The sequence below is a fragment of the Phyllobates terribilis genome, unplaced genomic scaffold (assembly GCF_046119375.1).
Source record: "Phyllobates terribilis strain yellow unplaced genomic scaffold, ASM4611937v1 Scaffold_2__4_contigs__length_985480577, whole genome shotgun sequence".
Taxonomy (NCBI): Eukaryota; Metazoa; Chordata; class Amphibia; order Anura; family Dendrobatidae; genus Phyllobates; species Phyllobates terribilis.
Genome location: NW_027362762.1, coordinates 240,049,363 through 240,064,034, shown reverse-complemented (window position 1 = coordinate 240,064,034; position 14,672 = coordinate 240,049,363). Strand labels below are relative to the sequence as shown.

Genomic DNA, 14,672 nt, shown 5'->3' with positions numbered 1-14,672 from the left:
GAAAACAAACTCATTCAATCCATTAGGTAAGGTTAACTACTCAAATAAACAAGGAGCTCAAACCTCTTTGCTTTTTGCTACTTCAGCAATGGCAGCCGTCCTTTGTTTTTCAAACTCATCATTCTCCCCAACAGACTTGGTGGCACTAGGAGCCTGCAGTGTTTTCCGGCTATCAAGTTCTCTGCTGTCGACTGAAGTAACAGATGCACAACGCTGAAGGGAGGAATAAAAGGTGATTACCAGTTGTCAGGATTTATTTAACTGCTGGACTATGCACTAATAAATAAATATTATATATACTGTATATACAGTACAGACCAAAAGTTTGGACACACCACCTCATTTAAAGATTTTTCTGTATTTTCATGACTATGAAAATTGTACATTCACACTGAAGGCATCAAAACTATGAATTAACACATGTGGAATTATATACTTAACAAAAAAGTGTGAAACAACTGAAAATATGTCTTATATTCTAGGTTCTTCAAAGTAGCCACCTTTTGCTTTGATGACTGCTTTGCACACTCTTGGCATTCTCTTGATGAACTTCAAGAGGTAGTCACCAGAAATGGTTTTCACTTCACAGGTGTGCCCTGTCAGGTTTAATAAGTGGGATTTCTTGCCTTATAAATGGGGTTGGGACCATCAGTTGTGTTGTGCAGAAGTCTGGTGGATACACAGCTGATAGTCCTACTGAATAGACTGTTAGAATTTGTATTATGGCAAGAAAAAAGCAGCTAAGTAAAGAAAAATGAGTGGCCATCATTACTTTAAGATATGAAGGTCAGTCAGTCCGAAAAATTGGGAAAACTTTGAACGTGTCCCCAAGTGCAGTTGCAAAAACCAAGCGCTACAAAGAAACTGGCTCACATGAGGACCGCCCCAGGAATGGAAGACCAAGAGTCACCTCTGCTTCTGAGGATAAGTTTATCCGAGTCACCAGTCTCAGAAATCGCAGGTCAACAGCAGCTCAGATTAGAGACTAGGTCAATGCCACACAGAGTTCTAGCAGCAGACACATCTCTACAACAACTGTTAAGAGGAGACTTTGTGCAGCAGGCCTTCATGGTAAAATAGCTGCTAGGAAACCATTGCTAAGGACAGGCAACAAGCAGAAGATACTTGTTTGGGCTAAAGAACACAAGGAATGTACATTAGACCAGTGGAAATCTGTGCTTTGGTCTGATGAGTCCAAATTTGAGATCTTTGGTTTGTGCGACACAGAAAAGGTGAACGGATGGACTCTACATGCCTGGTTCCCACCGTGAAGCATGGAGGAGGAAGTGTGATGGTGTGGGAGTGCTTTGCTGGTGACACTGTTGGGGATTTATTCAAAATTGAAGGCATATTGGACCAGCATGGCTACCACAGCATCTTGCAGCGGCATGCTATTCCATCCGGTTTGCGCTTAGTTGGACCATCATTTATTTTTCAACAGGACAATGACCCCAAACACACCTCCAGGCTGTGTAAGGGCCATTTGACCAAGAAGGAGAGTGATGGGGTGCTACGCCAGATAACCTGGCCTCCACAGTCACCAGACCTGAACCCAATCTAAATGGTTTGGGGTGAGCTGGACCGCAAAAGTGAAGGCAAAAGGGCCAACAAGTGCTAAGCATCTCAGGGAACTCCTTCAAGATTGTTGGAAGACCATTTCCGGTGACTACCTCTTGAAGCTCATCAAGAGAACGCCAAGAGTGTGCAAAGCAGTCATCAAAGCAAAAGGTGGCTACTTTGAAGAACCTAGAATATAAGACATATTTTCAGTTGTTTCACACTTTTTTGTTAGGTATATACAGTCATATGAAAAAGTTTGGGCACCCCTATTAATCTTAAGCTTAATGTTTTATAAAAATTGGTGTTTTTGCAACAGCTATTTCAGTTTGCTATATGTAATAACTGTTGGACACAGTAATGTTTCTGCCTTGAAATGAGGTTTATTGTACTAACAGAAAATGTGCAATCTGCATTCAAACAAAATTTGACAGGTGCATAAGTATGGGCACCTCACCAGAAAAGTGACATTAATATTTAGTAGATCCTCCTTTTGCAAAAATAACAGCCTCTAGTCACTTCCTGTAGCTTTTAATGAGTTCCTGGATCCTGGATGAAGGTATTTTTGACCATTCCTCTTTACAAAACAATTCCAGTTCAGTTAAGTTTGATGGTCGCCGAGCATGGACAGCCTCTTCAAATGATCCCACAGATGTTCAATGATATTCAGGTCTGGGGACTGGGATGGCCATTCCAGAACATTGTAATTGTTCCTCTGCATGAATGCCTGAGTAGATTTGGAGCGGTGTTTTGGATCATTGTCTTGCTGAAAGATCCATCCACTGCGTAACTTCAACTTTATCACTGATTCTTGAACACTATTGCCAAGAATCTGCTGATACTGAGTGGAATCCATGCGTCCCTCAACTTTAACAAGATTCCCAGTGCCGGCATTGACCACACAGCCCCAAAGCATGATGGAACCTCCACCAAATTTTACTGTGGGTAGCAAGTGTTTTTCTTGGAATGCTGTGTTTTTTTGCCACCATGCATAACGCCTTTTTGTATGACCAAACAACTCAATCTTGGTTTCATCAGTCCACAGGACCTTCTTCCAAAAAGAAATAGGCTTCTTCAAATGTGCTTTTGCATACCTCAGCCGACTCTGTTTGTGCGTACTTGCAGAAACGGCTTCTTTCGCATCACTCTCCCATACAGCTTCTCCTTGTGCAAAGTGCGTTGTATAGTTGACCGATGCACAGTGACACCATCTGCAGCAAGTTGATGCTGCAGCTCTCTGGAGGTGGTCTGAGGATTGTCCTTGACTGATCTCACCATTCTTCTTCTCTGCCTTTCTGATGTTTTTCTTGTCCTGACACTTCTGGCCTTAACAAGAACTGTCCCTATGTTCTTCCATTTCCTTACTATGTTCCTCACAGTGGAAACTGACAGGTTAAATCTCTGAGACAGCTTTTTGTATCCTTCCCCTGAACAACTATGTTGAATAATCTTTGTTTTCAGATCATTTGACAGTTGTTTTGAGGAGCCCATGATGCCACTCTTCAGAGGAGATTCAAACAGGAGAACAACTTGCAAGTGGCCACTTTAAGTAGCTTTTCTCATGATTGCATACACCTGGCTATAAAGTTCAAAGCTCAATGAGGTTACAAAACCAAAAAAGGTGCTTTAGTAAGTCAGTAAAAAGTAGGCAGGAGTATTTAAAACAAGAAAATGATAAGGGTGCCCATACTTATGCACCGGTCAAATTTTGTTTGAATGCAGATTGCACATTTTCTGTTAGCACAATAAACCTCATTTCAAGGCAGAAACATTACTGTGTCCAACAGTTATTACATATATCAAACTGAAATAGCTGTTGCAAAAACACCAATTTTTATAAAACATTAAGCTTAAGATTAATAGGGGTGCCCAAACTTTTTCATATGACTGTAATTCCACATGTGTTAATTCATAGTTTTGACGCCTTTAGTGTGAATGTACAATTTTCATAGTCATGAAAATACAGAAAAATCTTTAAATGAGGTGTGTCCAAACTGTACTGTACTTATATATATATATATATATATACACACACACACACACAGGGTGGTCCAAAAGTAGGTGGACAGAAAGTGTAATAAGGTTATGAAGGGGGAGATTTATCAAACATGTTGTAAAGTGAAACCAATCAGATTCCACTTTTCATTCCTCACAGACTCTTTGGAAAATGAAAGGTGGAATCTGATTGGTTGCTAAGGACAACTGAGCCAGTTTCACAGATCTAGTTTTCACAGATAGATCTCCCCCAAATCTGTTTTCTTTTCAGATAATTCAGATAACACATAATGGCAAATAATTTAAATACAGATCAAAGAAAATGGATTTTAACAGAGTATTGGAAATCTCAAAATGCTGAAACCATTAGAACAAATTGGATTGAAACATTTGGTACTCAAGCCCCAAAGAGACAAACCTTTTACCGCATTCGTGACAAATTCAATGTCACTGGCTCAATCCTTAATGCTCCAAAAACTGGTCGACCCAAAACAGTCTGTACAGAAGATAATAAACAACTTGCTGCTGAAACATTTGTTCAGAGTCCAAAAAAGTCCTCCAGAAGAGCCTCTTTGGAATTGGGAATTTCACGAGCTTCTATCATGCGAATCTTGAATTCTATTGGGTGGAAAGCTTATTGTACACATCTAATTCATGGTTTATTGGAGGACGATCCAAACAGGCGGCTGCAATTTAGTGTTTGATAAATCTCCCCCTTCATAACCTTATTACACTTTCTGACCACCCTGTCTATAATATATATATATATATATATATATATATATATATATATATATATATATATATATATATATATATATATATACACACACACACACATACATATATACACACACACATGCACATAAATCTATCCACACACACATCATACATATTATATATACACGCGTACACATAATATATATACCGTATTTTTCGGAGTATAAGAAGCTCTTTTTTCCCAAAAAATTTTGGAGGAAAATGGGGGATGCGTCTTACAGTCCGAATGTGGGGGTGTGTGTATATGTATATATACAAATACATATACTTATATATACTGTGGAGGGAGAGGTAGCGGCGGCGGAGCGGGGCACAGGAGGCAGCAGCTGCCTGCTGCAGCCTACTGTAATGCACACGCCCGGGCTGAGCGGCGTGTGCGTGTGATTCCACTGGACCGTGCCGGAGAGTGAATGCCTGGAGGGGCGCAACTAGGTATTCACCCGATCCGACCAGGGTCGCACGACGGCATACGACGCCAGTGCACCAAGGAGGAACCGAGCAGAGGGACCAGGTGCTACTCCAGGACAGACCCCGGACACGGCTGTTGACCCACACAGGGGAATACAGGAACAGACTGGTTAGGCTGGCACACAGACTGGTGGGAATAGGCAGGCACGACTGGTATGCAGGCAGGCGGGTATGCAGGCAGGGGGGTACAGGCAAGCATGGCTAGAGTGCAGACAGGAAGGCACTAGCAGGTAGGAACACAGGCGGGATAGGACCCAGTACACACTGGGACTCTGGAACAGAACCACAGACGTGGCCGACAAACACAGCAGAGTGAGGCCGCCCAGAGAGGTGAGCGAGAGCAGGGCAGGACGAGACCGCCCGGAGCGGCGAGCAAGAGCAGGGCAGGACGAGACCGCCTGGAGAGGTGAGCAGGAGCAGGGCAGGACGAGACCGCCGGAGCGGCGAGCAAGAGCAGGGCAGGACGAGACCGCCTGGAGCGGTGAGCAAGAGCAGGGCAGGACGAGACCGCCTGGAGCGGCGAGCAAGAACAGAGCAGGACGAGACCGCCTGGAGCGGTGAGCAAGAGCAGAGCAGGACGAGACCGCCAGGAGCGGCGAGCAAAGGGTCAGAGCTGAGAGAGGCTGCCGGAGCAGTGAGCAAAAGGGTCAGAGCAGAGCAAGGCTGCCGGAGCAGTGAGCAAAAGGGTCAGAGCGGAGCAAGGCTGCCGGAGCAGTGAGCAAGGAGTCAGAGCAGGAAAGAACCGCCGGAGCGGTGAGCAAAGGAGTCAGAGCAGGCTAGAACCGCCGGAGCGGTGAGCAAAGGAGTCAGAGCGGAGCAAGGCTGCCGGAGCAGTGAGCAAGGAGTCAGAGCAGGACGGACAGGGCTCTGTTCACACGGAACAGACAGGAAGGGAAAGGCAGAGCCAGACACCCACAGGGCACCCGCAGTGAAGCAGCGAGTGAACCACAAACTCACAAACGGGAGTACAGAGACAACAAGCAGGAGATAGGTACGAGTTCAGACTCTGCAGAAAAAGGAAAGGAACGGACATAGAGGCAAAACAGGTAAAGGATAGGAGAGAGTTCAGACTGGAACTGAGTGTACGGAAGAGACCGACACTGCAGCGGGATACAGGAGCGGGTCTGGGAATACGGCCCCCAGAGAGGCGGGACGAACAGGCAAGGAGCGTGTTCAGACAGGACAGACAAGATACAGGAGCGGGTCTAGGTAATCGGCCCCTAGAAGGCGGGAGGAACAGGCTAAGAGCGTGTTCAGACAGGACGGACAAGATACAGGAGCGGGTCTAGGTAATCGGCCCCTAGAAGGCGGGGGGGAACAGGCTAGGAGCGTGTTCAGATAGGACAGACAAGATACAGGAGCGGGTCTAGGTAATCGGCCCCTAGAAGGCGGGAGGAACAGGCTAGGAGCATGTTCAGACAGGCCTGGAAATACAGCCTCCAGGATAGGCAGACAAGAGAAACACAGAACGGGACCTGGCACCTTCAGAGTGCAAGCACACACTGAATGAAGCACAATGCTCAGGCAGGGATTGATTGGAGCAGTTGGGTTATATACCAGGTGACAGACAGCAATAGGCTGAGGACGCACAAGGGGTGTGACCCACAGCAGGTACAAAAAGCATGAAGTGATCGGGCGCCGCCCTTAAGCAGCAGAAACAGACACAAACAGACAGCATGGAGGGAAGCCAGAGAGACATTCTGGACCGGAGACCAAGTGTGCGCTCTTGCACAGTGGGAGATGGACCACCATGCAAGGGCGCCGCCAGGTATGTTACACCTACACTGTTCCCGCTGCTAAAGAAAATGAATATTCACTGCTCCACACGCCCATGGGCGTGGGGAGCACTGATTATTCATTCTCCTTAATAGCGGCACACAGTGTATCCGCAGCGCGGCTCCTGCTTCTGCGGGCGATCGCGTGTGCCTGCTATTAAACGGCATGAATATTCACCCCCTCTCCACGCCCAATAGCAGGCACATGCGATCGCCCAGCAGCAGCAGGAGCCGCGCTGCGGCTACACTATGCGCCCGCTATTAAGGAGCATGAAGTCACTGCTCCTCACGCACACAGTCCCGGCATGGGGAACAGTGACTTTTCCAGCAGCTGATCTCACCTTGTGAGATGCGCATGGTCGTGACTCCATGAACGGCTCACATGTCAAGATCAGTGCGGGTAGACAGGACGCAGCGCTGGAGGAGAGAGAAGAAAGGTGAGTAGGAGTGTTTATATTTTTTTTTATGTGCAGCGTGATGGGGATTAGGGGGGCCATGCATACCACGAAAAGGATAAGGGGGCCATGCATACCAGGAGAAGGATAAGGGGGCCATGCATACCAGGATAACGATGAGGGGGCCATGCATACCAGGATAAGGATGAGGGGGCTATGCATACCAGGATAAGGATGAGGGGTGCCATGTATACCAGGATAGGGATGAGAGGTGCCATGCATACCAGGATAGGGATGAGAGGTGCCATGCATACCAGGATATGGATGAGGGGTGCCATGCATACCAGGATAGGGATTGCTGTGCCCTGCATACCAGGATAAGGATGAGGGGTGTCACACATACCAGGATGGGGATTGCTGTGCCATGCATACCAGGATAAGGATGAGAGGTGTCATGCATACCAGGATAAGGATGAGGGGTGCCATGCATACCAGGATAGGGATGAGGGGTGCCATGCATACCAGGATGGAGGGGTGCCATGCATACCAGTATGGAGGGGTGCCATGCATACCAGTATGGAGGGGTGCCACGCATAACAGGATGGAGGGGTGTCACGCATACGAGGATGGAAATCAGGGGTGCCAGGCATACCAGGATGGGGATCAGGGGTGACAGGCATGCCAGGATGGGGGGTTAGGGTGACATGCATGCCAGGATGCGGCTGAGGGGTGCCATGCATACCAGGATGGGGGCCACATATAATAGGAAGGGGGGGCATACATACCAGGATGGTGGATATTAACAGAATTGGAGGACATTACCCCTATACGAGTGTCAGCAGCAGACCCCCTTCGCTTAACAGTGCTTTGTGACCACATTTTTTGCTTACATTTTTTTTCTATTTTCCTCCTCTAAAACCTAGGTGCGTCTTATGGTCCAGTGCGTCTTATAGTCCGAAAAATACAGTATACACACACACACTGTACATTTAAACATTCCATGTTTTTACAAAGGGGATTTGTTTAGTTTACAAAACCCCTTCTCGAACAACCTATTAGTCCATTATGAGTCTTGAGGAAGAATGGGTCCTTATATGGAGGACTCTTCTTTAATTACCAACGTTCAGCCTGCCTATAAAAACAATCCGCCCTCTGAACAATGGTTTCTAGCCTGTGGCTTTCCAGCTACTGTGAAACTGCAACTTCTTTGGACTATCAGGGACATTCAATGGACAACATGTAATGCTTATTACTGGAAAATTGAGCAATTGCAAGCAGGTTTTCTTAAAGCTCATGGCTGGGGGTCTCAGCAGTGGGAATCCATATATGATCAATTTAATTGCAGGGAAATTTTCCAGTAAAAAATAAGAAATAATCATGCAATGCTGACACACTCCATCAAAGACGTATCACAAAAATAAACATTTATGGCATATCCATATCAGCAGGGGAGTCTCTACACATGACCCCTGCCCTCATCTTCCATTCCACCTGCAGATTCCAGGTTGCTAATGCAGATAGGTAATGTATAACATCTTGTTTCAGTCAAATAAGGGGCTTTATGGACAATAAATAAAATATTTATACTATTCTCGACCTGTAATGCTTTTTGGAGATAACTAAAGATATTTGAAAAAAGAAACATGGGAGATCGCTTTAATAAACCTTGGATTACCGTCGGCCCTGGGGTAAGTATATTAGGTTAATTTATATAATTAAAGAATATGTATGTTTTATTTCAAATAAAGTGTTTTATTCTCGGTGTGTGTGTGTTTATTTAACTCTTTACTAACAGGTGTAGTAATGAGGGTGTCTAGCTGACACCTCTTCATTACTAAACCCAGGGCTTTGTGACAGTGACAGCTGCCGACAACAACCCCTAATCCCATTACCCCGATGCCACTTCACCAGGGCATTGGGAAGAGCCTGTGATAAGTGTCAGAATTGGCACTTCAAATATGAAGTGCCATTTCTGGGGCAGCTGAGGGCAGGTATTTTAAGCCTAGGAAGGGGCCATTAGGCCAACATGTTCACTGGCTATTTTGGTTTTACACATTTAAAAATTCAAAAACAGTTATACTGCCCTAACGCTTAATCCCTGAAGCCAGTCCCCTGTAAAAAACAGAAAATAAAAAAGCTAATTTATACTCACCTAATGCCCAATCCTAGAAGCTGTTGTCATCCTGTAAAAAAACAACCATATCCCTCACTCGTCCAAAGTGATGAAATAATCCATACTGTCCCACGACAATCTCGATCAGTTGTAGAGCAGTCACATCAGCAGTCACTAGTGTGACTGCTCTACACGACAGCAAGCTAGACACTGACACAGGCAGTGTATAGCGCTGAGCTGCCGTGAGAGAGGTCACAGGAGTTCATCAGCTGATGAACCCCAGTGACCTCACTAACGGCACAGGCGCTGCGTGAGAACTTTCTCACGCGGTAGTGCAGTAAGTGAGATCACCGGGGCTCGTCAGCTGATGAACTCCTGTGACCTCTCTCACGGCAGCTCAGTGCTATACACTGTGGGAGCGATTATGCTCCTGTCAGTGTGTAGCCGGCTGCCAAGTAGAACAGTCACATCTGCTGATGTGACCGTTCTACAAGGGACATTGTCATAATACATTATGGATTATGTTGATTACGGCGGATAGGTGAGGAATATGGTGGTTTATTATTTTTGCTCTTTTACAGGTGACATGGGCTTCGTGGATTAGGTGAGCATAATGAATTTAGTTTTATTTCAATATTTATTTATTAATTTTAACTTTTTTTTTTTTTTCTTTAATTTGAGCACAGGTGCTGGCTGATGACAACTCCCATCAGCAGCACCTGCTCTCGCTGTTATCAGTGTCAGCAATCGTAGGATGATGGCAGTAGTAGTCTCTCATTAGCTGACGCCTGTGACCTGTGGTCAATTCTTTGGGCGTTTTTGCCATGTTTTTTCATCCATTGACTTCAATTGAGTCAGTCAAATCTGCAGCAAATCCGCAAACATTTTTATACCTGCATTTTTGCCTGACTCAATGGGTGAAAAATGCCGCAAAAACGCACACAGAATTGAGATGCTGCGGATTTAAAAGTACAGCAAATCCTGAAAAGAAAAATACTGATCATGTACACAGCACTTCAGGATTCTCATTGACTTTGCTGGCATAAGGGTTCCCAAATGTTTTTGGGCCAATTCTGCATGGAAAAAAAACACCGCAAAAACACACCGTGTGCACACAGCCTAAGGCAGTTCCATACAATGCAGGAGCCAGCTTTGCTATTCAGCTGACTGCAAATGTCGATATTGGTGAGGAGTACTACTGTTGCAGTTTAACACAGTACATGCTGCACTCAACAGAATCTACACAGGTAGAGTGAAATGGGATAGATTATATGGTAAATTTAATGGTGACATTAAAAAATACAACAAAAAAAAATACTAAGATGACTAAGATCAATGGAAAAATATAAAAAAGGTATGACGAAATAAAAATAAAAAAAGCAAAACTGATATACAAGTCTTGTACTAGGCACTACCCAGTATTAGTATTGTATATAGAGTTTGGTGAATTATTGCATGTTTTTAAAGCACATTGCAAACTAAGCGTTGCCCCTTGGATATATAAAGGGCCTGTGTGAAGTGGTGGATCCCTGGCCCAAAAACAAACATACAAGTAGGACAGATTCCTTGGGAAATCAGTAGAAAAACAACTTAAGGCCCTGTCACACATAACGAGATCGCTAGCGAGATGGCTAATGAGTCACGGTTTTGGTGACGCAATAGCGACCTCACTAGCGATCTCGTCATGTGTGACAGGTAGCAACGATCAGGCCCCTGCTGTGAGATCGCTGATCGTTACAAAGCTTCCTGGACAATTCCTGGGTCGTTGCTCTCCCGCTGGGCAGTGTGCATCGCTGTATTTGACACCTTTTTAACGACCTCGTTAGCGATTAAGAACTGAGACATGTAGGCGTGCATAAATTGGACTTTTCTGCGCTCCTCGTTTCCGATTGGTGGTCGCTACTGCGTCCTTGTTTTCAGATCCTACCAGCGTTCTCCGGCTGTGACTCTACTTTGAAGAAATCAGGCATCTTTAGCGCGGTAGGTATTGTTTGGGGTCTCAAATGAGTTTCCATTTTTAATGGACACGAAGTAGAGATCCCATCTGAACGGAGACGCAGTGTTAAACCAAGGCCACCCAATCAGAATGTAGTAGCGTTCTCCAATTGAAGATGAGGGGGGGATAGGAAAAGTAATTTTATGTACGCCTTTCTGACACAGTACAGTCCCTATCAAGGTGTGGATCGTTGAAATAGCTGCTGTGTGAAAGCGTCCCAACGACCGCCGAGATCGTTGGTTAGATCGCTGGGGCGGCCGAGATCGTTGGGAAGTTCTGCATGTTTGACATCTCCCCAGCGATCCCAAAACCGTGACGCAATAACGATCTTGCTAGCGATCTCGTTATGTGTGACAGGGCCTTTAGAGTACTGGCTGCCTTCTTTATCTAAGAAAACAGAGGGCAGCCACAGACTCACAATTTTACTAAATATTACTTATCTTCAAAAATAGACAAAAGTGCGCCTAATGGCTTACAAAGAACCCGAGTTTCTAGCAAGGGTCGGGTCTGAATTTCTGGGTTGTAGGATCCTGGCATGCAGAGTGGGATCAGACAACCGTCTGCGTTCCCGCTCACAGTGAAAGTGCGTGATTTTGTGCATTATCGCAAGATCTCGGGCTTTGATCTAAACCAGTGCTGCCATGTACTTCACTAAGCAGTTATTCATTGGTAACCTCATTAGAGCAGTTAAAATTCGCTATCTGCTTAATAAATGATGAGAGAGAGCTGGTTTAGATCATTGCATGAGATCTTGCAATAATACACTAGATCAAGCACTTCACTATGAGTAGGGATGTGGAGAGTTGTGGGATCCCACTCTTCAGTCCACTGAAGTTTGGACCGGACGTTTGCTAGAAATCTGGGTATTTTAGCCTGGGATCACGGACACTTTTGTACATTTTTGATAAGTTATATTTGGTAAAATTGCTAGTCTGTGGCTGACCATTGTTTTGTTAGATAAAAAGGACAGCCACAGACTGACAGTAGGTACTCTCTAAATTAAATTGAAAGCCCCCTTTGTTTATTTCATAGATTCCATATCAAACCAGAAACTGAACAGCACTAGTATTTCATTACACAGAAGAGAACAGTCATACCTGTCCAAAAGGCACAAATGGTGGAGGACCGCCTTCAGTTCCAATATTGCTTCGACTGTGCTTTGATAAACTCTGTAAAGAAAAAAAAAAGTGATTGCATAAAAAATAATTAAATTAAAAAAAGCAGAGGAAAATGACCTAAAACATAGAGTAAACATTTTATAGGCTTTCAGGACTCCAGTGAGTGTGATAGTACGGTTAGCAGCAGTGACAACTAAATTGGGCATTTAAGTGTGTAGAAACTGATTGAGAAAATTATGGCCACCCACTGTCATTGGTTATTATTATTAGTCTCGGATACTACCTCGAAATTGGCACTGTATGAATAGTGAAATCATGACTCCAGGGTCTGCTAGACTGCTTATTCAGGAATGGGAGAAATGTTTTCAATAACAAAACTTTAAAGGGAATGTGTCTGCAGAATTTCAGACCCCAAACTATTTACATGCTCATGTAGCTCTTTCAAAGACAAGGCCAGCAAAACCTTTACATGGCCAGTGCACTCCTTCATTAGTGAGAAATCAAAGTTTGAATTGAACTGTGAATGAGATGGAAGAACTATTTGTAAATCTAAAGCCTCCAGCTCCATTCTCTGCCCAGCACTACCAGGGAAAAGAGCCAGTAATAAATCAGCGACACAGAACTGGTATGTCTGATACACACTGCATAGCATTCTATGTGATGCAGCTCCTGTTTGTCTCTATAGCCACCTAATTTTAAGAACTGACAGGAAGCAACCCATCACAATCAGAAGGCAGTGGGGACTGGCTGAAGTGGCATCACATAGAATACAATGTAATAGGGGAGAGCAGTTCCATGTCAATAATGTATCACTGACTGCATTTAGATAGGATACCGCAAAACAAGTGCTATATGATGAGACTCCCTCTCTAAGTCCAACTGTCCATGTACTGTACATTAAGGCTATGTGCCAACGATGCAGAAATGCTCCAGATTTTTCCTGAGCGTTTCTGCATCTCCCTGGCAGAAAAAACGCATGCGGATTTTAAATGCGTTTTTCCTGCCAGGGACATGCGGATGTGAAGCATTCTTCACATGCATTTCCGCATGCAGGTTGTCAAGCGCTATCCAAGCGATTTTAGCATCACTTGGAAAGTGCTTGACAACTTGGTCACACTATATAAATCCATGCAACCGGCATGGATTTATATAGAATGACCGTAAAAGAATGGTAAAAAATAAATATTATACTTACCTTCTGATGGCCCCCGATGTCCTTATCCGATCCGTCCTGGCTTGCCGGCAGCTCGCGATGGTCTAAAAGGACCTGCCATGACGTCATTTAGTTATGTGAAGGGCCACGCGACTGCTGACGTCGGAGGTCGCGTGACCCATCACATGACTAAATGACGTCATGGCAAGTCCTTTTAGACCATCGCGAGCTGCCGGCGAGCCAGGACTCATCGCTATGAAGATCGCGGGCCATAAGAAGGTAAGTATAATGTATATTTTTTTATTTTATTCTTTTTTTTACAGGTACTATGGTACCCGGGTCTGGAGGAGAGTCTCCTCTTCTCCAAACCCGGGTACCATCCGCACATTGAACCGCATGTGCATATGTAGTGATGCGGATGTCATGCGGTCCAATGCAAGTCAATGGCGGCGAAAACGCCGCAATTCCGCAAAATAATTGGTAGTGCTGCGGATTTTTCTGCAATGATAATTCGCAGTGGAAATTTCCGCAGCACATACGGATTATCATTGGGAAACATGGCAGACCTTTTACCAAGCGTTTTTTAAGAGTTTCTGCAGCGGAATTGCCGCTGCGGAAACGCTTAAAAAATGCATAGTGGGCACACAGCCTAAAGGGTTATACTCATCATCACACTTCTGGAATGCACCACTCCCCAGCCAGACTGACTTCTCAACTACTAATGAGTGGGAACTCCTGATTGAATGATGGCTCAGGTCAGCACTATTGTGGGCTGAACATGCACACTTGCAGCTGGAGGGGAGTGGGAGTGGAGCATCATAGTAAAACTGTACTGGGGCTACTAGGCATATACATCAATAAAGATATAGAGAGATGGGCAAGCTTAGGAGCTAATGTGTGCCATAGGATCTTGGCCATCCTCCGGCCCTTACGCAAGGCAATGAGCTACACAAAAAAAAAGAAGGGAAAAAAAAGGACCCTTCAGCTGGGCGGAGTTTGAAGTATATAATGCACCATATAAAAGGAATAAGAGCACGAAAATAAAATCCAGCTAGAAAAAAAACAGATACTGTATTTAAACACGTCCCTCTTAACAGCCAATTATGAGCACCAGTTTCAAGCCCTCTTAGAAAATTATTAAAATAATTGGTAATTTTCCCTTCCTGTTTTTGAGGGGCTATGGAAGTGTAGAATATTAACTTTGCTGTTCTCATGACTAGATTCAGATTGCTCTATTGCAGACATTCATGATGAAGGAGATTGGTGTGTATTATAATTTTCAGTAGAGGCCTTTGAATTGTTTCTCTACCATTGTGTGCAAT

The 14,672-nt window shown here is 44.7% G+C and overlaps 1 protein-coding gene across 1 annotated transcript in view; it reads right to left on the bottom strand.

The window, feature by feature from the left end:
• The window catches only part of TDRD3 (tudor domain containing 3), a 407,068-nt gene that overhangs the window by 135,161 nt on the left and 257,235 nt on the right, over positions 1 to 14,672 (bottom strand). Inside the window, exons 6-7 of the mRNA XM_073663947.1 lie at positions 12,177 to 12,248; positions 64 to 213 (exon numbers count right to left, since the gene is read on the bottom strand). Of these exons, the coding sequence (XP_073520048.1) occupies positions 64 to 213; positions 12,177 to 12,248 (222 nt within the window). The remainder of the gene's footprint in view (positions 1 to 63; positions 214 to 12,176; positions 12,249 to 14,672) is intronic.